The sequence below is a fragment of the Procambarus clarkii genome, chromosome 24 (assembly GCF_040958095.1).
Source record: "Procambarus clarkii isolate CNS0578487 chromosome 24, FALCON_Pclarkii_2.0, whole genome shotgun sequence".
Classification (NCBI taxonomy): Eukaryota; Metazoa; Arthropoda; class Malacostraca; order Decapoda; family Cambaridae; genus Procambarus; species Procambarus clarkii.
Window position 1 is genome coordinate 2416838 of NC_091173.1, and position 25182 is coordinate 2442019.

The following is a 25182-nucleotide window of genomic DNA, read 5'->3' on the forward strand; positions in this document are numbered from 1 at the left end:
GGTATCCAACGTCCTGGCAGACGACGTGTTTCGGTTCGTTCCTCTGTCCACGGAATGGACGGTCAACGCCGACTCGTTTAGTTGGCTCTGCCAGACGTTTGGGCGCCCAGAGGTGGACCTCTTTATGTCAGCTTGGTCGTGGCGCCTTCCTATATATGTGGTGCCCTTTCCCTTTTCTGCGAGGCCGTCGGGGTCGACGCCTTTTGTCAGGACTGGTCGAGGTGGGGCTTCCTGTACCTCTTTTCCACGGTTCTGCTGTTGCTCCAGGTCCTGACTTGCTTGGAGACTTACCAGGGGAGAGAATTCCTCTTGGACCCCTTGGTGATCGACCCAGTCTTGGTTTCAGGCGCAGCTTGCTCAGTATCTGAACCCGCAGCTCCGCCTCTTTCAACAGATCGGTTTGGCACGTCACGTAGCTGGTTCGATCTTCTCCTCGAGTCTTTACATATGGTATTTTTTACTTGGGTCTGTCACCATCTCTATGGTGATCAGGTGGCTTCATTGATGGTGTCCCACCTGCAGGCTTCGTCTCAGCAGCAGTATGAGGTCTCTTGGCGGTCCTAACGTTTCTTTCTTTTGCTTCGTAGGTGTACTTCACTGTCTGTTAAGGTTGTCTTGTCCTTTCTTTCTTGGTTGTTCCAGGACCATCGTCTTATGACGAATACTGTCGCCTCCTATCGTGCGATGCTAGCGGAGCCGCTGCAGCTTGCTTTCGGTATTGATGTTTCTTCTGTGCCATTTCGTAAATTGTCTTGTGCAGTGTTTTCGCCTGCTCATGCCCTGCTTGAGCCGTCCTGGTCGCTGGACAGGGTGCTCTCATATCTCTCTTCTCCTTGACTTGTAGTGGCCCCTTCAGTTCAGGACTATTTCTCTACGGCTCTTTTTCTTGTTGGCATTAGCCTCAGGGGGTTGGGTCAGGGAGCTTCATGATCTCCTCTGGCGCAGGGGTTTCTGCTCCTTGGTTCTTGTGGTACGTTTGTTCGTTTGCAGCCGTCTCCTTCTTTTCTAGCGAAGAATGAGACTGCTGCTTTCTGGAGGGGTCTTTGGGTTGTTGATGCTTGGTTCGTTAGGCCGAGGATGCATCATTTGTTGTGTCCGGTTGCGGCTCTCCGCTCTTATTTGCGCGCCACGAACTCTGTGGCCTGGGATGTGCTTTGGGTTGATCCGGTTTCCCTTGTTTCCTGTTCCAGGGTTCAGATCTCCCAGGTCGTCCGCAGAGTTATTCAGTCTAGCCAGCCTGCGGTCTATCCTCGTGCCCATGATGTTCGTAAGTTTGCTGCACTTGTTGCTGTTTTTGGTAACATGTTTTGGGTTGACATTCGGGCACGGGGTTTTTGGAGGTCAAACAGGGTCCTGGCTGCACGTTACTTGATGAACATTCCTAGGCCCAGTCTGGCCTGTGTCGCTTTGGGTCGGCTGTTGCAGCCAGTTATCTCGACTTCGCGTTGAGGAGTAAGTGGTGACCGCCTGTTAGGTAAGTCCCTCTGGTTTTCATCTTTTGGTAGGTAGCTCTAGGGCTCCCCCTCATAAAACCAGCGTTGAATGTAATGAAACAGCATTTTCTGGGTGAGATCCGGAGGCTCCCTGGCAACCCTCTCTCCTCCCGGTCAACGGTTTTCACATGTTTTGATATCCAGCCTCAGAACTGGGGTGTGGATTGCCGGCGCGGGGGTCTTGGGCTTCCCTTTTACCCTCCCGGGGAGAGGGGAAGCTGCGCAGACAGCAGTGCAGCGACGTGTTATGTCATGCTTGTTTGCTCGTTTCTGTTTGTGGTGTTCTGTCCACTAGTTCGGCTTTCGGTAGCAATTTTCACCAGAATATGGGTTTGTTTTGGGGTGCCTACCTTTCAGGGTGCCTGACCCAGTCGATGGCAGACATAGAATGCTTCCAACCACACAGGGGTTTCTATAGGCCATTGCTCCTTGCGCCTCTCGGAGGGGGCCAGGTTCTGGTTCATGGTCGCTGGTAGGCCCAAAGAACTCCATTCACATGACTGATGCCAAAGTCTGACATTAGCCAATATCAGCCTGCATAGTTCCGGGGAGCCTCTGGGTCTTACCCAGAAAATAGTGTTTCATTACATTCAACGCTGGTTTTCTGTGGGGAGCCCCTATGGTTCCCTGGAGCTTATCGGGCTAATGTATGTTATATTAGACCGGGACATTAGCTAAGGAGTTCAGACCTACCATGGGACCAGCGCCAGAACCTGGCCCCTTCAGAGAGGTTTCAGGGAGCAATGGCCCTGGAAAACTCCCTTGTGGTTGGGGTTTTCCTTATCTGCCATTGACCGGGGTTAGGCACCCAGAAAGGTAGGCATAATAAAACAAACCCCACATGGTAAAAAACTAAAACAAAAAACCGAACAGAGAGGTAGAAACTCCCTACAATCCCAAGGAAACAAGCAAACAAGCAAACATCACACTTGACTGCCGCGCCGATCGTCCGCGCAGACCTCCCTGCCCCGAGAGGGGGAGGGGGGAACCCCGGACCTACCGCGCCGGCTGCCAAGCATCAGTTCGCAAACTAATGTCAACCGGCATAGACGCTTCTCTGGCCTCAGTTTCCTAGGCGGTGTTTGCCTTGTGTGGCGTTCACTGCCATGTGTTGTGTTGAGCGGTGGCCTGAGTACCTCATCAGTGCCAGGGCTGCATGCGCTTAGGGGCTTCCTTCCCTAAGCGTCCCTGTGAGTTCTGCTCTTGCGTAACAAGGTTATCTTCCCTGGGGCGTTCGGGAACCATTCCCGTAGAGGTTCTTGCTGCACGGCATTTGCCTCGCCCTTGGGGCCATGCTGGGGCTTGGGGCCCTTGTTTGGCCCTGGGTAGGGACTGGTATTATGCTGGTTAGGGCGTCAAGGTGTTACGCGACCTGCCACCTAAGCGGCGACCGGTTCCTGTTGCCTCTGGAGACACTGTACTTTTGCGGGGTTTTCTTTTGTTTTTATTTTCATTTGCCTGGTGGAGGTCTGCCTAGTGTGGCTATAGTTCCACTGATTGTGTTTGGCGGCCCTCTGCCAGGCCCCTGTGATTGTACATGTCGCAGGGGTTTGCAGTGTTGTCCTCTATCCCCTTGTTATTTTTGGGTGTTTAACTGGTTAGTAACACCTTGCCCGGGCTTCCCGTAGTTGTTACCCCTACGGGCCCTGCAAACCCCTGTCGGGGCTCAGTGGACCATTGTATGTGTCTTCCGGGTCCCAACCCGTCTTGTACGGGATCGTTGGTTGCAGTGCTCTTGTCTCTGGGTGACAGTTGCCACTTTAACTCCGTCATGCTGCCTGTTGGGTCACTGACACCTTGACCCAGAGTCTTGCAAGAGAAATTCTCTTTCTTTTTCTCCAGTACTCTCCTGATGTTACTGTTCAGAGTACAGGCAGCATCCGTGTTGCAAGCTAGGTTAGGTTGCTGCAACATGCTAGGTTGGTTTCCCCACTCGGATGCTCCAAGGCCGCCCCGTTTTGGTTAGGTGCTGTTTGCCCCTTTCCCTCCCTGTTCCCGGCTCCGGACCATCTGCGGGTTTCGGGGTCGGGGCGGGGTTTAGTTGGGGCAAAGACTCAGGCGGTTTTTCGGGGGCTGCCCTGTTCGGGTTGGGGACAGAGGTTTTCGAGCCTGTTCCTCCTGCCAAGGCTTCTGGGTCTTACCAGCGGCCCTTTCTTGCTGCCTTTCCCATGGACTCTTGCTTTTCTTTAAGGGCGGAGGGCTTGGAGAACGGCTCTGCCCTGGGGCCTCTGCGGGTTCCCAGGGCTGTGGGGGATGCCTGCCAGCAGTTCTGGGGCAGTTTGCCCCTGCCTGGGTTTTCTGCTTCTGGGCTGAGTTTTTCGCCCTTCCAGTCTGCTTGCTTCCCACTTTTGCTGGCGTATTTTCGTATCTTTTGCGTCAGTCACAGCCCTCTGTTCTGGTGGTCATTTTCTTCTGCCGGTTTCTCGGCATGGCCACCAGGGCGGCGTTGCGGTTTGTTTATGTGCGCCTGGGTGTGCGAGCGAGCATCTTGGGTGAGTTTTTCACCTTTTTCAGGGGTTTTATTCTCCTGTTGTCGTTTCCTGGCTTTTCTCGTGTTTTCTGCCTGTTTCCTGTTCCTCTGGGAACGTTTGAGTGTTGATTTTAAACCGGGTTTTCCGTTTTGTCTGTTTTGGGTCTGGGCCCTTGGGTTTGGGCTCAGTGCCCTGTCTGTCATGCTTTCTCCCACACCTTGTCCCTCGGTTTTCAGTCTGTTTTGACCAGTTTCCCTGGGGGTTCTGTCTGGGGCTGTGCTTTGCCTTTCTGTGGTGTATCTCCGCCGGCAAATGTGGTGGTTTGGGCTCCCCCTAGTTCGATTCCAGGTTCCTTTGGGTTCTTTGGTTTTGTTCCGGAGATTTCTTCCTCTTGGGCCCCCTTTGTGGGTTCAGGGGGCTTTGTTTCCTCAGTGTGTGACCCGGTTCTGCCTTCTGGGGTTCTGGGGTCTTCCTGGCTTGCAGACTGATCTTTTTGGGTCTTGGCACGTGTTGTGGTCGTGCTGGGACTTTGGGGTTTTGTTGTCGAGTTGGGCCTTTTGATGCAGTTTTGTGCCTTCTTCGCCTGGCCGGTGTGGTGCTCTCTGCCCACTGGTCGGTGGCTTGTAATTTTCTTTTCACTGTGTATGTGTGTGTGTACACATGTGTATGTACAGGTGTACACTGTGTGTGTGTGTGCACATATGTATGTGCATACGCATGTGTGTGTAATTACCTAAGTGTCGTTACAGGATGAGAGCTACGCTCGTGGTGTCCCGTCTTCCAAGCACTTTTTGTCATATAACACTTTGAAACTACTGACAGTCTTGGTATGTGTGTAACATACCTTGTGTGTATGTGTATATGCATAATATATATATGTGTATATGTGAATGTATACTTTTTCTTTCAGAAGGGGCTCTGTTCCCTTCTCTGTTGACGGGGCACTGGGGGAGCAGCTTGCTCTGCTGACTCTCACATGTTTCTGCAGTTAGTGGGCACTTTTGGTTGTCTTCCGACCTCTGGTGGTGGTGGTGGATGGTTTCTCCCCCTTTGGGGGGTTCAGGGCTGGCGGGGTGGGCTTCTTCCCCTGCGCTTCGTCATGTCATCTTCGTGGGTGCATTGGACGTGGTCGATCCACCCCATCCTTCTGGGGTTCCCGTCTGATCTATGCAGACATGGGCCTGTCGAATCTGCGGTTCTTCTGGACTTCTTCAGTCTGCGCCCTGGATTCTATGCCCTCATCGGAGGACTGTTGTCTCCTATCCGGCTTCTGTTGGGGCCGGGTGCCTGGATGGTGGCCCTGGACCTCCAGGTCAGTTCTTGGCACGTTCCTCTCCAGTTTTCCGGGACTGGCACAGTTGGTGGTGGGGCTTCAGGCTTACCGCTTTTGTTGCCTTCCCTATTTTGTAATTGGGCATTGATGTATTTACGCATCTTTACCGGATCTGGGTGCCCTGTCTGAGTCTGCTTGGGATTCGGTGTCTGGCCTACCTCGACAACTGGCTGGTGTGGGCTCCCAGTCGGTCCGCTTGTCTGCTCGCCAGGGGTGTGGTACTTTCCAGATCGCCAGATTTGGTTTCCTGGTGATCTGGAGGCCGTTCCATTTGTTTCCATCCCGGGTTCGGACTTGGCTGGGTCTTGTTTAGAAAGACAAGGGAAAGACAAGGAGCGGCTCTTAGGCCGCTCCTTGTCTTTCCCTTCAGAAGTGTTGCTGCGGCTGTGGTCCCACCTTCGGCTGTTCATGAGGGGGTCCCAGGTTGCTCGGCAGTTGCTCGATCAGTTGTGCGGGAGTCTGAACTTTGACGTGCTGGTCTGCCCGCAGGGTCGGGTTTGGCTTCGGCGTCTGTTTGGTTCCTTCGGAGACTCCCCTTCCACCTCTCTTGCAATCGTTGGGTTCGTTCCTCCGGGGATCTTGTGTTGGTGTTGTCACCATCTTCCTCTTTGGGGTTTTTGGGGTTCCGTGCCTTGGCACCTCCCCGAGCCTTCGCTCGATGTGCTCACCAGGTCAGCCGGGTATGGTACTGTCTGTCTGTCCATCGGGCTAACAGACAGGAGTTCATGGCTGTCTGGTTTGCGCTTTGGAGGGTTTGGGTCACTTGGTGCTCTACCATTCAGCTCCATTCGGACTGTTTTCTGGCGGTTGTTTGCCGGAACCACAGGGTTTCTCTTAGGTGTTTGACCTTTGGGGTTAGTCCCTTAGAGTGGATCGTTTGCTGGATTCTCGGGGTTTGGCTAACCGTGAGGTTCATGTCCGGGGTGTGTCCTGCGTCCTGGCGGACAGCTGTCTCGGTTCATTCCTCTGTTCGCGGATTGGCCAGTCGTCGCCGACTCGTTTCGTTGGCTCTTCCTGATGTATGGACTCCTGGCCATGGACGTCTTCGAGTCGGTGTGGTCTAGACTGTCGCCCATTCTATGTGGCGCTCGTACCCGCCTGCGAGGCATTCACGGTGGATGCCTTTCGGCAAGACTGGTCGAGGTGGGGGTACCTGTTCCTCTTCTCCCGGTCCAGCTGTTGCTTCGGGTTCTGGCTTGGTTGGAGCCCATTCCCACGTGAGTAATCCTTATGGTCCCTTGGTGGCCGGTCGAGCTTTATTTTCAGACGCTGCTTGATAGGTGTCTGAACCCGGGGCATTTTCCCGCAGCTCCGCCTCTTTTGGCAGGTCGGACCTGTCCTGTATGTGACTGGTTCGGCCTTCTCCTCAGCTCTTCGCATCTGGTATTTTGACGCGGGTATCACCATCTTTGTGGTGATCAGGTGGCTTTGTTGACGGTGTCCCACCTTCGAGCTTCGTCTTGGTGACAGTATGACGTTCCTGGTGTTTCTATGCACTTTTTTCTTGCTCTTCGTAGGTTGTCTTCTCTTTCGCATCGGGTTGTCTTATCCTTTCTTAGGTTTTCAGGACTACAGTTATTTGGTGTTTCTTACTGTCGCCTCGTTTTGTGCGGCGCTGACGGAGCCGCTCTGGCTTGCATTCGGGGTGGACGTCACATCTGCCCCGTTTCGTACGCTTTCTCGTGTTTTGTTTCACCTTCCGCCTGCTCATGCGTCGCCTGAGCCGTCCTCTTCCTTGATCAGGGTGCCTTCTTCTCTTCTCCTCAGTTTGTGGTAGCCCCTTCTGTTCAGGTTTCTGCTCTTTGGTACTGGCGGTAGGTTTGTACGTTTGCAGCCTTTCTCCATCCATCTGGCGACAGTCGAGACGGCTGCTTTCCGGAGGGGTTCTTGGGTTATTGATGCCTGATTGATTTGGCCAGGGATGCATCCTGTGTTGTCCGGTTGCGCTTTTTTGCGTTACCTGCGTACCAGTGTCTGGGGATGCGCTTTGGGTTGATCCGGTTCCCCTCGTTCCCTGTTTCAGTGCTCGGGTCTCCCAGGTTGTCCACAGAGTTTTTAAGTCTTCCAGCCTGTGGTCTGTCCTTGCGCCTGTGCTGTTCGGACGTTTGCAGCTTTTGCTGCTGTGTTGGTGACGTCTAGGGCTCATTTCGGCCGCAGGGATTTGAGGGTCGCACAGGTTCTTGGCCGCCCATTCTTAATGCGCGTCTGCTCCTGTTCGTTCTTGTTGCCTTGGGTCGCAGGTTGCAGCCTGTTGTCTCGGCTTCGCTGTTGCAGAGTTTGAGGCAGGCCGCCTCCCGGGTCAGCCCTTTCTTTTCCTTCTCTTTGGGTATGAAGCTCCAGGGAGCCGTAGGGGCTCCCCACAGAAAACCAGCGTTGAATGTAATGAAACGCCATTTTCTGGGTGAGCCCCGGAGGACTCTCTGGCAACCCTCCCTCCCACCGGTTGGTGGTTTTTTCGCGTTGGTTGAAGCTTAGCTTCCGAACTGATGCTAGGCAGCCAGTGAGGTAGGTCCGGGGTTCCCCCCTGCCCCTCTTGGGGCGGGGAGGGCTGCGCGAACGATCAGCACGGCAGTAAAGTGAGATGTTTGCTTGTTTCCTTGGGATTGTAGGGAGTTTCTACCTCTCTGTTCGTTTTTTTGTTTTAGTTTTTTACCATGTGGGGTTTGTTTTGTTATGCCTACCTTTCTGGGTGCCTAACCCCAGGTCGATGGCAGATAAGGAAAACCTCAACCACAAGAGGGTTTTCCAGGGCCATTGCTCCTTGAAACCTCTCTGAAGGGGCCAGGTTCTGGTGCTGGTCCCTGGTAGGTCTGAACTCCTTAGCTAATGTCCCGGTCTCATATAACATACATTAGCTCGATAAGCTCCAGGAAGCCTTCGGGGCTCACCCAGATAATGGCATTTCATTACATTCAATGCTGGTTTTATGGAACACTATAAGCCATGGCTTTTTTCATGTTGTTGCATGTCATCAAATACAGTACTATACTTATCTTTTTAAATTTTTTCCAGATGAAGACCCTCTCCATTGACGTTAACACAATCGATTCATTCATCAATCTTCTGACAATGGTTCAGAATGCCCGTGATGGAAAATTTGTACCTTGAATTTAAATTCTTGTAACCATACAATATTAGCCATTTTTATGTACTAGGTATTTGGTAAAAGTGTGAATTATATTGGGTGTATTGGTTGTTGATATATATATCCATTAAACTGATATGTTTTCAAAGTGAAAACAAAATTGTATGAAAATAAATAATGTCCATTGCACAGTATTTTATCCCTAAGGTAATTCTAAAAATTCACTTCAGAAAGCCATGATATTAACACTTAAAAGGCGCATGGCTATATACCATTTAACACCCACAGGCGCATAAAAAAAATAAAATAAAATAAAAAAAAAAAAAAAAAAAAAAATCTTCCTAACCTGTTAATTTGTGTTCACTGATCATGGGAAAAATAATAAAAAAATTGTAAGTGGCATATATTGCCTGCTATAGAGCGGGGAAGTCTGGCAAAAAACAGGCGCTGACTGAGTGTTCGTCCCAGGCGGTTTGTTCCTCGCCAGCTGTCAGGCCGGAGTTGCCACAATGAGATAATTACCTAATTATTTCAATGTCTCTGATTGATTTTTTGTAGTTTTTTTTTTTGCTGTAATATTATTCAATAGTGTGTAGTGTGATATATTTATATAATAAAATGAGTGAATCATTTCTGTACTCAAAAATATGGTGTGCATATTGTTGATTCAATTATGTTCATCAAACAGTGAACAAATACTTTGTCGGTTATTACACTATATACGCAGGTTATATATATGTATCTGCATGTTTTGTTCACTATAACGAACCACTAAGTTGCTATTATGAGTCAAAAAGTAATGAGGAGTGACCGCCGTGTACCAGCCAGCCACTCACTCCCTCCCTCAACACCTTACTCGCCTACATTCTCCTCCCACCATACTGTTTTTGCTTTTATTCACTATATACAGACGTTATATATAAGTATCTACATTCGTGTTCACCATAACGAACCACTAAGTTGGTATGCTGAGTGGCAGCGGCAGTGGCAGCCAGTGGCAGCTCGCCACTGGCTGCCACTCCCTCCCTACCTCACCTCACCTGGCTCGCCACAATTCTCCTCCCACCATACTGTTTTTGCTTTTATATACAGACGTTATGTATAAGTATTTTCATGTATTGTTAACCATAACTACATCTAAGCTTGTATGGTGAGTAAAGGCACAAAGACATAGCTACTCACACAGTCAGCATGATGGCTACCGACCTCTAGGCCAGACGCACTAATATTTCTCCTCCAACAATACTGTTTGTGGTGTTATTATGCTATATACACACATTATATATAAATATCTACCTGTTTTATTCACCATACTTGTACAAGTAAACTGGTATGGTGCCCAAAGACCATCGTGGTCACCAGGAACAACATGATAAATCGTGCAGACGATGCCACCGCCCTCACCAAAATGGCGGCTCCCAACCTACTCCTCTTGCTGTTTATACCCTCTATACACACGTTATATATAAGTATCTACATTTGTGTTCACCATAGCGAACCACTAAGCTGGTATGGTGAGTGCAGTCAATAAAAGGTGGTCCACACACAGTCAGAAGACAATGCCACCACCCTTCCCTCCCACAGCATTACTCCTCCCTCCATGGAGCACAGCGCTAAATATCACCACAGTCCTGCTAATATCAGAACCCTGGTCAGTTTTATCACAGTCAGGGGTCTACTGTAATAATATCATCGCTACATAATACCATGAACAAGTATATTATGGCATTTTTAGGCGATGCTGTGGTCACAAGCTGAACAGCAGTGCTGTGAGCTCATGCTGCGTGCATCAGGCTTGGTAGCTCACTCAATACTGAGGCCCCTAACACCCAGGAATTTGGCCCACAATTTTTTTTTAAAATGGCGTCTGTTTACAAGAGCCCTGATGGTGTGGTGAACCCCGTGTATCCGCGGGCCGTTTAAATCTTGCGTAGTACTCCAAAGCATCATATGATGCGATGCGCAATTTACTGCAAGTCGGTCAAAGCATCATATGATGCGATGCGCAATTTACTGCAAGTCGGTCAAAGCATCATATGATGCGATGCGCAATTTAAGGGGCCTGGTGACTGTGCACCGAAACGTCCTCAAACACACTCAATATTTTGTGAATAATATCTTCATGGTAAATGCTCCAATTTTTCCTAATGGATCAACATCATACCATGAACTGAAAAAAAGTTAAAAAAAAATAAATCACAATTTCAAATTAGTGATTAAAATAACAATTGATGACATTTTAATAATTTTATCATTATGTTCTCAGAATGGCATATAAAGTTCATGTTCCTTTTTGAAAAATATTGTTTGAGAGTATAGTTTACTGTAAAGCATTTTTTTCAATGTGGCTGTCCAAATATGTGCCAAATTCATACATAAAAAATTTATAACTCCAAACGTTATGGCTTTATGACTACATGACAAAAAGGAAACCTTAGAATTAAGAACTTTGCACATAATGTGTAAATATGTTGAGAATCGGTCAGAAACTGAGTTTTTATCAAGTCTCAAAGTTTAAAATTCTGTTCATACAGAAAAATGAAGTTTAAGTTCTCGACAATGTGTATAGTACAGTACTTTGAATTTATGACATATCTCATAAGTTTTAATTAAGATAGCTTGGCATTCATACTTAAATATGTGAAAGTTGTAGAACAATATGTTCTGAAATGAAGTCAAGAAAAAATACCCCCCCCCCAAAAAAAAAAATATATAGCAATACGTTTGGGATAACAAACAGCGGAGGTATATTGCTGTAACTTTATTGCCCATATATAAGTGATAAGGCCCTCATCTGGTACTCATTCATCAATACAACCTAAAGATACAGAAAATAGAGCTTGAAATCTGTAAATAAATCGGGCCAAACAAAATAGAAGTCACAACTTCTGCCACCTGTGGCTGAATAACATGTTGACTAATTTTGTTCCAACTTTGTGCTTAGTGCCAGATATACATTCTCAAAGATGTAGAAGTCATAACAAAATCCACATAGAATTTTGGTTGCTGCCCATTGTGCATGCATTTATTATTAAAAAATTTGTAAAAAATCCATTTCTTAACATATTGGGATGAAATTTTCATGACGCTGATGCCAAATAATGGGAGATTTGTTAAAAAATATTCACTATTTCATATTTGGAAAGATACTCCTCAGTCACTGGGCCCCTTAAAAGAAGGCACTAGGAAGTGCCTAGGAAGACTGTTTAGCACCATTTATGTAGCAAGATATTCAAAATGTCCTAAATATCACTCAGGATACCAATACGAGAGCAAAATACATGAACAAAGTCAAATTTACCAAGGATTTTATCAAGGGACAAGAGAAACCGATGAATATTGGGAAAGAACCTTACAATCATCCTGAAAATCAGGACATTCTATGAGGAGGTGCAGGACAATGCTGCTCAGACAATATGGAGCTGTTATAAGTGCCCATAAGTTAACTAACTAAATTAAGTTAGCTTTCTGATGCGCATAAATAAAATAAAAATCTCTTTTGCATATTGTCTCCGTGGTGTAGTGGTAAGACACTCGCCTGGCGTTCCGCGAGCGCTATGTCATGGGTTCGTATCCTGGCCGGGGAGGATTTACTGGGCGCAATTCCTTAACTGTAGCCTCTGTTTAACCAACAGTAAAATGTGTACTTGGATGAAAAAACGATTCTTCACGGCAGGGGATCGTATTCCAGGGACTTGCCCGAAACGCTACGCATACTAGTGGCTGTACAAGAATGTAACAACTCTTGTATATATATAAAAAAAAAAAAAAAAAAAAAAATTGTATAACATTTAGTTTAAACAAATGAAAACAAAATGCCTAACGATGTAGAAAATTATATATAAGAATTATCCAAAAAGTTATGATAATTTTATGCCATAGTGAAGTGAAGAAATGTTGAAAATGCCAAATTCTGATAGATAACTTAACAAGTTAACTCTTTTTAAATACATTTTTCATCACTAATGTCTTCCAGGATCATAAATGTCCTTGAAATTTGGAATAGTGTCAGAGGTTCCTAGCATGGGCGTAAGTAAATGGATGGCGATTCATCTAATATCTATGTGAACGTCTACCCTTATCTTGAGGTTACCTTGAGGTGCTTCCGGGGCTTAGCGTCCCCGCGGCCCGGTCGTCGACCAGGCCTCCTGGTTGCTGGACTGATCAACCAGGCTGTTAGACGCAGCTGCTCGCAGCCTGACGTATGAGTCACAGCCTGGTTGATCAGGTATCCTTTGGAGGTGCTTATCCAGTTCTCTCTTTAACACTGTGAGGGGTCGGCCAGTTATGCCCCTTATATGTAGTGGAAGCGTGTTGAACAGTCTCGGGCCTCTGATGTTGATAGAGTTCTCTCTCAGAGTGCCTGTTGCACCTCAGCTTTTTAACAGGGGTATTCTGCACATCCTGCCATGTCTTCTGGTCTCATGTGATGTTATTTCTGTGTGCAGGTTTGGGACCAGCCCCTCAATTATTTTCCACGTGTAAATTATTATGTATCTCTCCCACTTGCTGTTATGTGAATGGTGGACTTGCTATGGGGGAACTAGTACTATTAAGGGGTAAGGGTAGTTAGAATACAGAGTTATCAAATATGGGAGAACTAAAAGGCCCGGCTCCCAAAATAAACTATCCACAGTAATAATAACTTGCTACTAGACCATGTGTCAGACTAGAGGTTGATCATAGCACTCCCACACAGGAAGAAGGGATACTCTGTTACTAATTTACTTATTTATTAACCCCTTAACAACCCCCCATATACACTCACACCAATAACAATAATAATAATTACTCTACCACACTATCTTACGTTTAAAGCCTTGGTCCACATAGACAGGATACAAGGTTTACACTGTGAACAAGCTAGGGTACAGTACTAATGGATAAGCACTGAAGCTGGATGCAGCTTAGGGTAGTGAGACCACGTGGTACCCTAATACAAAAACACAACACTTAGGGGTACCCAAAACACTGGCAAATACTACCTCCAGGTCTCGCCAATCTTTACTGCCGAGTAGGCACACTTAAAACACACCGTACTTAACTTAATGGTACAGGAACTTAAGGTAAGGGAAATAAGTAAGTAAGTAATTATCAAAAGAAGGCACCAAACCGGGAAGGCTATGTAGCACCATCAAATACGCAAAATAATCAGAGGGCGCTAAATATCACCAAGGATGCCAATACGAGAACAAAAACGCATAAGGCGAACGATATCAAAAGTATCCGAGTCACCAAGAATTCTATCGAGGGACAGGTGACCGCGAGGGGCGGTCGGAAAGCAAGACACACGCTCGTCCTGGAAGTCAGGACATTCAAGAAGGACATGCACGACCGTAAGAGGGACAATGCAACTAGGACAATAAGGAGCAGGGCGGCGCTCCATCAAGTGACCATGGGTTAAGCGAGTATGGCCAATACGCAACCTCGCCAGAGCTGTTTCCCACTGCCGGTTACGGTGGAAGGAGGACGGCCACGAGGAAACACAACATTTAAGAGTACGTAGCTTGTTACCAGTAACAGACAACCAAGAAGCCTGCCAACGGGTAAGGACTGAGGAATGGATAACCGGGTAAAAGTCGGAATACGGAATGCCTTTACGAGAGATGGGACAAGAGCGGACAGCTTCCTTAGCGGCAGCATCCGCACGCTCATTTAAAGACACGCCAATATGGCTGGGAACCCAACAAAACTCAACCGACTTAAATTTACTGTGAACGAGAAACAGCCAATGCTGGATCTCGACAACTACTGGATGAACTGGATTAAAGCACCCGAGAGCCATGAGGGCACTACGAGAGTCAACAACAACCACAAAGGAAGACTGACAACGAGAAAGCAGGAGACGAAGAGCATAGAGAATAGCATAAAGTTCCGCTGTAAAGATGCTAGTCTCCGGAGGCAAGCGACACATATAAGTGCGATCAGGAAAAACAACAGAGTAGCCAACACCGTCCGCTGACTTAGACCCATCGGTGAAGACAGAAACGGAGCGGGAGTGAGAAGAAAAGTGCTCGAGGAAAAGGCGTTTTAGAACCGTAGGAGGGGTAAAAGCTTTAGTGATACGAGTCAAGGATGTACAAAACCGCGGAAGAGGGACCCTCCACGGGGGCAAAGAAGGAACAACACGAGGAGAAACATCAGAAATACGAACGGAAAGAGAATCCTGTAGGCGAGATAACCGGACAGAAAGAGGGAGGTGGTGAAGAGGAACAGGAACCGCAGGAGGGGTAAAAGTTAAAGCACGACAGAGGCGAGAGGAAGGATGTTGCAAGGACCGCGCAAGATAGCGAAGACAGTATAGCGATCACGGCGGTCCTGGAGAGACAGGAAGCCAGTGTCAACATACAAGCTAAGGACGGGAGTCGAACGAAAGGCACCAGAACTGAGGCGCAACCCAGTATGGTGCAAAGCATCAAGACGGCGAAGAGTAGAAGGAGAAGCAGACGAGTAAGCAGGGCAACCATAATCGAGCTTAGACAGGACGAGAGAGGAATGTAAAGCAAGGAGAGTGCGCCTATCTGCCCCCCAAGAAGTATGGGACAAGACCCGAAGGAGGGTAAGGGCCTTGGAGCACTCAACACGGAGGTAAGAGATATGGCCCACTGCCTTTTGACGAAAGGCGGTGGAGTTTCTGACGGGGGAAGGAAGAGACAATTGCGCATCGCGTCCCGCAGGCGCGGTGCGGCCAGCCTGGGTGGCATAAAAGGCGCGGGAAGTCAGGTCCCGCTCTCACTCCCTCTCCCGACCAGGTCCAAGATTCACGAAGCGGCTCCACGCTCAGCACCACGCCTCATCGACACGTGGGCCAGTACTCTTACCACTTCTACGTTCTGTTTACTGTGTACACGAGATTTCTCAAGCAAATGGACTCCATCCCTGCTACCTTGGTCCCAGACCTGATCTTCCCTGATCCGTTGGCGCCTTCCACATCCCAGGCCGGCACCGCAGGGGCCCCCTGCCCTACCCAGCAAACCCTAAGGTAAGAGAGTTTTCCTGTACAAGTTAGTCAGGACTCCCCCAGTGCTGGCGTGTGTTTGCGCCGTCCCTCTCGGCCCGTCGTGCCGCTTAGGTAGTTCCCTAGGGCCTGCCGTCTGTTTGCCTCCCTGGGGTTGCAGGCGCGCCTCCTGGTCGGGATTGGTGCGGTGGTTATCTGCGGCGACTTCTTCTGGCCAGATTTAGGCGGTCCGGTGCCCTGGGGCCCGGCCCCTTTTGCATGCTCGGTGGACCATTCGTCCATGGCGGGTCCTCCCCGGTTCGCTATGCCCTAGGCTTGCCTAGGGGCCATGTTTCGCCGCGCCTGGCCGTGCGTGCTCGGCCAGGCTCCTTCTGTGGTCTGGCATCGCCCTCTGTGGCGATTTCCAGGGCTCTGAGCCCTGGGGCCCACGTGGCTTGGAGCTCGGCGAAGCACTCGCCCAGGGATGCCCTTCGTTTCCTTCCCCGTCCCAGGCGTCTTTCCCTGGAACCTGGTTTGTTGCGCCTTTTAGGCTTGGTTGCAGGGGCCAGGGTTCGTGATGCGCTTGGCCGTGCGTGTCCGGCCAGGCTCCCTGCGAGCGTCCTGGCGTCTCCCTGGTGGCGACGCCTCCTGGCCGGGTTTTTCCTTTTCTTAGTTGTCTTTGCCCCTAGGGCCCGACTCTAGGGGTCCATGCCAAGGTCGGCATCACCCACGTGGCATGGCGCTCCGATGAGCGCTTGCCTTGGGCTGTGTACGCTTCCTTCCTGTCCTTCTCCCTTCTCGCCCTCGGGCAGGGGCCCCCCCTTGTGGCGGCGGTGCCCCGGTGGGTAGGCCCACCACTTTATTCTTAACGGCTGCCTCGCGTCAGCCAGTGCCGTCCGGCATGTTCTTCTTCAGACGTTTGACTGGTCGGAGTTGCCCTGCTTGTTCGTCCACGTTGTTTGTAAGTACGGTGTTGCTCGTTTTGTCCGTAACTAGGCGTTTTGTCTGGCTGGCGTAGACCAGCCTACTCGCCCTAGACGTTTGTCTGGCTGGTGTAGCACAGCCTGATTGTCCGGTAGTTTGTCTGGCTGGTGTAACCCAGCCTGTTCGTCCTAGACGTTCGTCTGACTGGTGTAGCCCAGCCTGTTCGCCCCTGACGTTCGTCTGGCTGGTGTAGCCCAGCCTGTACGTCCTAGACGTTTGCCTGGCTGGTGTAGCCCAGCCTGTTTGTCCTGGCGTTTGTCTGGCTGGTGTTGCCCAGCCTGTTCGTTCATAGACGTTGTCTGGCTGGTGCACAGCCTGCTTGTCCTCGTCCCCAGATTGTACGTCCCAGTTGCTGTCTGGCTGGTGTAGCCCAGCTCGTTCGTCCTAGACGTTTGTCTGGCTGGTGTAGCCCAGCTCGTTCGCCCCAGACGTTTGTCTGGCTGGTGTAGCCCAGCTCGTTCGTCCCAGACGTTTGTCTGGCTGGTGTAGCCCAGCTCGTTCGCCCAGACGTTTGGCTGGTGTAGCCCAGCTCGTTCGCCCAGACGTGTGTCTGGCCGGTGTAGTACAGTTCGTTCGTCCCAGACGTTTGTCTGGCTGGTGTAGCCCAGCTCGTTCGCCCAGACGTGTGTCTGGCTGGTGTAGTACAGTTCGTTCGCCCCAGACGTTTGTCTGGCGGGTGTCGCCCATTTCGTTCGTCCCAGTCGTTTGTCGGGCTGTTGAAGTCGGTTGGTTCGTCCCAGTTGTTTGTCTGGCTGGCGTTTCCTAGCTTGTTTGCCCAGTCGTTGTCTGGCTGTTGCAGCCCAGCCTGTTCGTCCCAGTTGTTTGTCTGGCTGGTGAAGCCCAGCGTGTTCGTCCCAGTTGTTTGGCCGGTCGGTGTAGCTCAGTTCGTTTGTCCCAGACGTTGTCTGGCTGAGGTAGCCTCGCTTGTTGGCCCAGCTTGTTCGTCTCAGCTGTTGTGTGGCTGGCCCAGCCCTGCTGTTCGTCACTGATGTTTTTGTCTGGCCGGTGGAGCCTGGCTTGTTCGTCTCAGACGTTTGTCCGGCCGGTGTAGCCCGTTCTGTACGTTCCCAGTCGCCCGGGATGGCCGGTGTACCCCGGCTTGTTCGTACCCAGTCGTCTGGGATGGCCGGTGTATCCCGGCTTGTTCGTACCCAGTCGTTTGGGCTGGCCGGTGTATCTCTGTTCGTTCGCCCCCAGATGTTTGCTGGCTCGGTGCCCACGCGATGTTCGCCCCAACAGTTTGGCCAGCCCGGCGTAGACCGGGCCGTTTGTTCCATGACGTCTCGTCCCTCGGCGTCGACGCCTGTTGTTCCTGCACGTACACGTTCCCTCCTGGTTCCCTGTCCCATCCTCCTCCAGCGCAGGCGCACGCCGCCGGGCAGGCTATGTCATGTTATTTTTTTAAGTTCTAAATTAATTTATTACTTTGTTCAGCTTACAGTTATGCCTTGTATTTACTTACTATTCCTCTTGCAGTGTTATGCTGCGTCCATGGACGCAGCATAACGCATGAGTATCGCACACATGAGTATGAGTATGAGGACGCATGAATATCGCACAGCACTGCAGTGCTGTGCGATACTCATCTATTTTTGTTCTCTTTCGAGAATATTATTGCTTAGGCTAGCATTCTCCCTTGTTTAGTACTGGTTAATAACCTTTCCATCCCTTGAACAATACAGTTTTCGCTACCCAACATTCCTTGCATATTACTGTTTCTTACCATCCTATCCCTAATTTAATCCCGCTTTAGCTACCAAATCTCCCCCATGCTTACCACCGTTTTCTTTTATTTGTTCAGCTTTTCGCAAGTACATTATATTACGGTCTTATTCTATTGTTAGAATATAATATTCCCCTCCCGTTCTCACTGTTCTGTTTTACTCCTCCAGGGTAGGCACATGCCGTAGAGTGGTTTGTCGGCTTGGGTGAGCTACGCCATGTTATCAATTTTTAAGTTTCTCTAAATTAATTTATTACTTTGTTCAGCTTTCAGTTATGCCTTGTATTTACTTACTATCCTGTTGCAGCGTTATGGCAGTGTCCATTGCCGTGGGACACGCAATTAATTTTGTTTTCACTTTTGAGACCATTATTGTTTATTCTAGTTCATCTATTCCTTGAATAAGTACTGTTTAACCATTCCCCGAACATTAGTTTTAATCTACCCAAACTAAACCTTGCAGTTTTATCTGTTTAACCTAACATCCTACCACTGTATAGTCCTGCTTTATTCTACCCAATTTATCCATGACTCACTGATTACTCTTTATTGGTTCAGTTTTAATACAAGTATCTATTATCTTTTATTTGCTCAGCTTAAAAATAAGTATATTACAATACGGTCTTAAGCTATTTATTTGTTCAGTTACAGTTTGTCTTGTATCTACTCTGCTACTTATTCTTTGTTTCTAGCACTGCTTAAGCTTCATGCCTCTCTTGCTGATTTGGCCTCACTGCGTTATTTATTATTTATTTAAGTTTCTAAACTTAATTGTTCCTTAGTCCAACTTCAGTTATGCCCGGTATTTACTTAATAACACTTTTGCAGTGTTAAATCAGTGCCATTGCTTACGTTTTCACCTTTCCACAGTGGCGAGAAGCCGGATCATGCAGCAACTGCAACACGGAAGAGGGCTCGGGCGGCGTCAACGCGAGGACAACAGCGCAGTGGTGCTAGGACGCAGCCGGCCAGGGCCAGGACGAAGCCCGCCCGTTTCGCCTCCCCCTCCTCGGGGGGCTCCTCGGGCGGCTCGGATACGGACGGCGACCACACATCCCAGAGGCCCACTGCCGGCATAGCGGCGGGTGGCACAGCGACGCAGCCTTCACCCCTGTCGGCCGACGATTGGGCGACGCTGCAGGCGCTCATCGCGCAGGCCCGGGGGCCCTCTCACCCCACAAGCCTTCCGGCCACGGGGACTTCCGAGGCCGACCCTGCTGCGGCTGCCACAGCCGCCCTGCCCCCCTCCACTGACCGCCGCCCACGGGCCAGGGCCAGGGGGCATACGTCGAGGCGACGTGCAAGCTCCTCCAGTCCGTCCTCCTACGACGAGTCCCCTGAGGAGAGAGCGCCCCACACTTTTTCTAGCCCCTGGCCGGGGCATCTACGGGCGGCTACGGGCTCCAGCATCCCACTCTTGGGCGTGCACGTCCCGCAAGCCCTTCGGGAGAAGGTCTGGGCAAACAAGTATGTCGACCTCGGGCAATTGCTTGCCTATGAGCGGGAATCAGGTTCTTTTGAGTCCCACTCCGCGACACCCCCTGACGCAAAGCAGCCTGGTAAGAAGCAGCCGCCCCTGACGCCGGACCAGTGGGCGCATGGCCTTGACATCTACGCCACTATCTACGTCGAGAAGCACCCAGCGGAGGCTCAGGCTCTGTTTACCTATGCGCGTTACGTGAAGACCATGAAGACGACCCTCAAAGGCGACTGGATGTGGTACGATCAGGCCTTCAGATGGGACAGGGAGAGGTCGGGCTGTTCATGGTTGGACTACAGGCTGGACTTGGAATTTCGCTCGGTGCAACGCATCGCCCAGGCCGCTGCTCAGCCGATGAGGCAGGAGGCAGGGCGACCGGCAGCACTTTCTCTCTCCAGCGCCCGGGCAGCTGGGCTACCCCCGGGCTACTGCTTCGCCTACCACTCGAGGGGACCCGGCTGCACTTTCACCTCATGTTCATTCAAGCACTACTGCCCACGCTGCCGAAGGAGGCACCCTGCCTACAACCCATGCCCTCCAGCTCGGCCTCGCGACGAACCCACACAGGAAAAGCGCCCACGTCGCCACCCGCAAGTTACGGCTTCGAGGAGCTAGGCTGGGCTCCTTCTGGTTACGTCTCTCTCTATTGGTCTAGGCGGGGCCCTCAGCCGCCTGTAGAAGAGCTCGCAGAACAGTACTATCGCGGTAGGCAGGTGCGAGAGTGACGTTTCCTTCCCAGTCGGTAGCGTAATTGCTTGGCCACCCTGAGGTTTCCCTCGCGGCCAGCGGGCACTCGCCCTTCGGGGGGGGGGGGGGTCCGGCCTGCTGGCCTGCGGGGTGGGGGTGCAGCGCCCGTCCCCAAGTGTTCCACTGTCCGCAGCTACTACTTTGACTTTACAGACATTCTACTAGTAAGCCCTAGCTTGTCAGGTAATTCCTTCCTTGGCCGCTCGGCCTCTGGCCTGGGGTTATTTTCTTCTCCAAGTACATATCAGGCTTCCCCAGTCACTATGTTTTCTGCCGCCTGATTATTCTCCAGCTAGGGTTTCCCTTATGTTATGTTGTTCACTTTGGTGTCCTGTTATACTTAGTATTAGATTTGTTACATTCGCCTCACTGCTAATTCTAGACATTAGGACATTAGGTTTCTGCAGAGTTTGTTACTAGGCTATAAGATTACGTTTTACTACGGGTGTACAATTTAAGATGTTTCGTGTACTTTGCGTTAGCCACGGCTATGTTATACATTTGTTAAGTCCTATTTAAAAGCCTGTTTTACTTCTGCAGAATTATTTATCATGTCAATAAAATTACGCCCCCAAGGCTTGGTGTCTTCCTTCCCCTGATCAGAAAATGGCCCACTGCCTTTTGACGAAAGGCGGTGGAGTTTCTGACGGGGGAAGGAAGAGACAATTGCGCATCGCGTCCCGCAGGCGCGGTGCGGCCAGCCTGGGTGGCATAAAAGGCGCGGGAAGTCAGGTCCCGCTCTCACTCCCTCTCCCGACCAGGTCCAAGATTCACGAAGCGCCCACCCTCCTCCCCCTTTCTGCTGGCTGCCAGTTCTCACGGTTCTGACTACGTCAGTCGTTGTTCCTCACGTTTTCCTCCCGTTTCACTGGGGATGGGTGGGGGGGGGGGGGTGCAGCGCCCGTCCCCAAGTGTTCCGCTGTCCGCAGCTACTACTTTGACTTTACAGACATTCTACTAGTAAGCCCTAGCTTGTCAGGTAATTCCTTCCTTGGCGGCTCGGCCTCTGGCCTGGGGTTATTTTCTTCTCCAAGTACATATCAGGCTTCCCCAGTCACTATGTTTTCTGCCGCCTGATTATTCTCCAGCTAGGGTTTCCCTTATGTTATGTTGTTCACTTTGGTGTCCTGTTATACTTAGTATTAGATTTGTTACATTCGCCTCACTGCTATTTCTAGACATTAGGACATTAGGTTTCTGCAGAGTTTGTTACTAGGCTATAAGATTACGTTTTACTACGGGTGTACAATTTAAGATGTTTCGTGTACTTTGCGTTAGCCACGGCTATGTTATACATTTGTTAAGTCCTATTTAAAAGCCTGTTTTACTTCTGCAGAATTATTTATCATGTCAATAAAATTACGCCCCCAAGGCTTGGTGTCTTCCTTCCCCTGATCAGAAAATGGGGAGACCAAGACAAACGAGTGTCAAGGAATAACCCCAAAAGCTTCGCGGAATCTTTGTATTCAAGGGGATGACCATAAAGTGACAAAGAGGGACGAAGAACAACCCGTTTCCGCGTAAAAGTCATGGCACAAGTCTTAGAAGTAGAGAACTTGAAGCCATGACCTGTGGCCCAAGACGACCCGGCATCAATTGCAAGTTGAAGCCGGCGTTGAAGGAGTGGCGAATCATCACCCTGACAACAAAGGGTAAGATCATCGACATAGAGAGCGGAGAAGACACCAGAAGGAAGAGAGGAAAGAAGACCATTGAGGGCAACCAGAAAAAGAGTAGTGCTCAGAACACTACCCTGGGGCACACCTTCGTATTGCTGAAAAGAGGGAGAGAGAGCGGTACCAAGGCGCACCCGAAAGGAACGACGAGAGAGGAAGCTGCGGAGAAAGAGAGGGAGATGACCACGAAGGCCAAAAGAATGAAGTTGAGATAGGATATGATAACGCCAAGTGGTGTCGTAAGCCTTTTCTAGGTCAAAAAGGACGGCAACAACGGAGGTCTTCGCAGCAAAAGCAGTACGAATATAGACCTCCAAGTTCACCAGGACATCTGTCGTGCTGCGGCACTTGCGGAAACCAAATTGAGAAGGGGAGAGGAGGTGATGGTGTTCCAGGAACCACATCAGACGAACGTTAACCATACGTTCAAAGAGTTTGCAGACACAACTTGTGAGAGCAATAGGGCGAAAGTCCTTAGGGGAAGTACCCAGAGACCCCGGTTTGCGAACAGGGAGGACAACGGCATCGAGCCAGTCCTCAGGGACTGACGACGACTCCCAGATCCGATTATACAGACTCAGTAAATACTGAGACGTGCTCGGAGGGAGATGGCGAAGCATCTCATAATGAATACCATCGGAGCCCGCCGCCGTAGAACCGCAGAGGGCCAGGGCAGAACGAAGTTCAGAGAGAGAGAAGGGATCATTATAGGGAAGCTGAAGATGAGTGCAGAAATCTAAAGGACGAGACTCAAGGACAGGTTTACAGTGCTATAGGTTGTGTTCTTGTCTATGTCCGATATGAGGATGAGAAAAAGTACTGGAGCAAGCACAGTACCCTGGGGGACTGAGCTCTTCATGGTTCATGGGCTGGAGTTTATTTTGTTGACTATTACACATTGGGTTCTGTTAGTCAGGAAATTGTAGATCCATCTGCCTATTTTCTCGGTAAATCATTTTGAACGCATTTTATGTGCAATAACACCATGGTCACATTTATCAAAAGCTTTTGCGAAATCTGTGTAAATTACATCAGCGTTTTGTTTGTCTTCCATAGCATCTAATGCCATATCATAGTGGTCCAGCAACTGCGACAGGCAAGAGCGTCCTGTTCTGAAACTATGTTGTCCGGGGTTATGGAGATGCTGTGATTCCATGTATTTTGTGATCTTACTTCTTAGCACTCTCTCAAAAATTTTTATGATGTGCGATGTTAGTGCTATCGGTCTGTAATTTTTTGCCTCTGCCTTATTTCCTCCTTTATGGAGTGGTGCTATCTCTGCTGTTTTTAGCATGTCAGGGATAACGCCAGTATCTAGGCTTTGTCTCCACAGAATGTGAAGGGCCTGTGATAGTGGTTTTTTTACAGTTCTTGATGAATATGGAGTTCCAAGAATCCGGGCCTGGTGCAGAGTGCATAGGCATACTGTTTATGGCTTCTTCAAAATCTAGTGGGGATTGGGCGACGTCTGATATATGATTTGATGTTGGTATCATATCATTTGTCATATCATTTGAAAAATTCATTTGGGTTATCAATCTTTAGTGCGTTTAATGGCTCGCTGAAAACAGAGTCGTACTGCTTCCTCAGTAACTCGCTCATTTCTTTGTTGTCATCGGTGAAAGTTCCATCTCCCTTTCGCAGGGGCCCGATACTAGATGTGGTTTTTGATCTTGATTTTGCATGGGAGAAAAAATATTTCGGATTTCTCCCTATTTCACTGATGGCCTTTTGCTCTCTTTGCCTCTCCTAGGTTTTGTATGATTCTTGTAGCTTGAGTTCAATTGTTTCTATTTCTCTACCTAACCTTCTTTGCCGTTCTTGAGATAGGGTGCGACTCTCAAGTTGTTCCGTGATTCGTTTTCTTCGCCTATATAGGGAACGACGTTCCCGTTCCAATCTGCATCTCCTCTTTTTTCTTAGGGGTATGCGGTTTGAACATATTTCTAGTGCTACTGAGCTTATTTTTTCCAGGCACTGGTTCAGGTTTGCATTTTCTAGCTGTTCTTCCCAGTTTATTTCTGTGAAGTCCTGGTTTATTTGTTCCCAGTTTATCTGTTTAATATTGAAGTTGAATTTGCTGAAATCTCCTCCACCGGGAATCTGGACTGGTTTTGAAGGTCCATTCCCCATGGTTGTCAGAACTTCAATTAAGTTGTGATCTGAGTAACAGGTATTTGTAATCATTATGTTCCCGATCAATTCATCATTATTAGTGAAAATGAGGTCCAGCGTGTTCTCCTTCCTAGTTGGTTCTACTATTTGCTGGTTTAAGGCAAACCTATCGCACATCCGTAGCAGGTCATTTGCATGTGTCTGTTCATTTAGGCTGCTTCCTTGTATTCTTTCTGATATTACTGTATTAGCCAGGTGCTTCCATTTCAGGTGCCATAGGTTGAAGTCCCCAAGCAGGATGATGTTTGGAGCTGGATTTGTGAGGTTTTCCAAGCAATGTTCTATTTTCATTAGTTGGTCTTTAAACTGCTGAGGGTTTGCCTCCGGTGACTTATATACAAGGACAACAACTACATTTAGGATCTCTATTTTGACTATCAGCACTTCCACCATATCATTTGAGGTGTTTAGCAGCTCAGTACAGATGAGTGTGTCTTTGATGTAGAGGCTGACCCCACCCTGAAGCCGGTGTTTCCTATCACATTTGAAAAGATTGTACTCTGAGATCCATATTTCACCATCAAGATAGTCCTTTGTGTGAGTTTCCGTTAGGGCTGCAAACATTGCATTTGCCTCATGAAGGAGACCATCTATAAAGTGAACTTTGTTGGATTTGCGTGTTTTGTCAAAGTATGCCTTATGGATTTGCCTTATGTGTCTGTCACATGTCTGTAATAGTATGTCACATACTATTTCTGGGGGGAGCCCCGTCGGCTCCCCGGAGCTATCCAGGCTAAATGGATATTTATAACTTTCTGGCACCAGTCAAAGTGCTTGGAGTTCTTGGAGACCACAAGCCAGAACCTGGCCCCCTCAGAGAGGCACGAGGAGCAATGGCCTATAGAAACTTCCCTGTGGTTGGGAGCATTCTGTGTCTGCCATAGACTGGGATAGGCACCCAGAAAGATAGGGGCCCCAAAATAAACCCCTATTCTGGTTAAAATATTGCTACCGAAAGCCAAACGAATGGACAGAACTCCCCAAACAAAATTATCTACCTTGCATGACGTAATCATGTCGCCGCACCGCCATCTGCGCAACCCCCCCCCCCCTACCTGGGAGGGGAAAAGGGGAGCCC

General features: G+C 49.3%; 2 protein-coding genes across 2 annotated transcripts in view; both read left to right on the forward strand.

Moving 5' to 3' along the window:
* Positions 1 to 8569, forward strand: part of Cog2 (conserved oligomeric Golgi complex subunit 2) — a 197298-nt gene extending 188729 nt beyond the window's left edge. The window contains 1 exon segment of the mRNA XM_045748023.2: positions 8310 to 8569. Within this exon segment, the coding sequence (XP_045603979.2) occupies positions 8310 to 8405 (96 nt within the window). The 3' untranslated portion in view covers positions 8406 to 8569.
* A 6154-nt stretch (positions 8570 to 14723) lies between these two features.
* LOC138368154 (nucleolar protein dao-5-like) lies at positions 14724 to 20828 on the forward strand. The gene is made up of 2 exons (XM_069330454.1): positions 14724 to 15364; positions 18897 to 20828. The coding sequence occupies exons 1-2, from the start codon at positions 15249 to 15251 to the stop codon at positions 20119 to 20121; spliced, it is 1341 nt and encodes a 446-aa protein (XP_069186555.1). The 5' UTR covers positions 14724 to 15248; the 3' UTR covers positions 20122 to 20828.
* The last annotated feature ends 4354 nt before the right edge of the window (positions 20829 to 25182 follow it).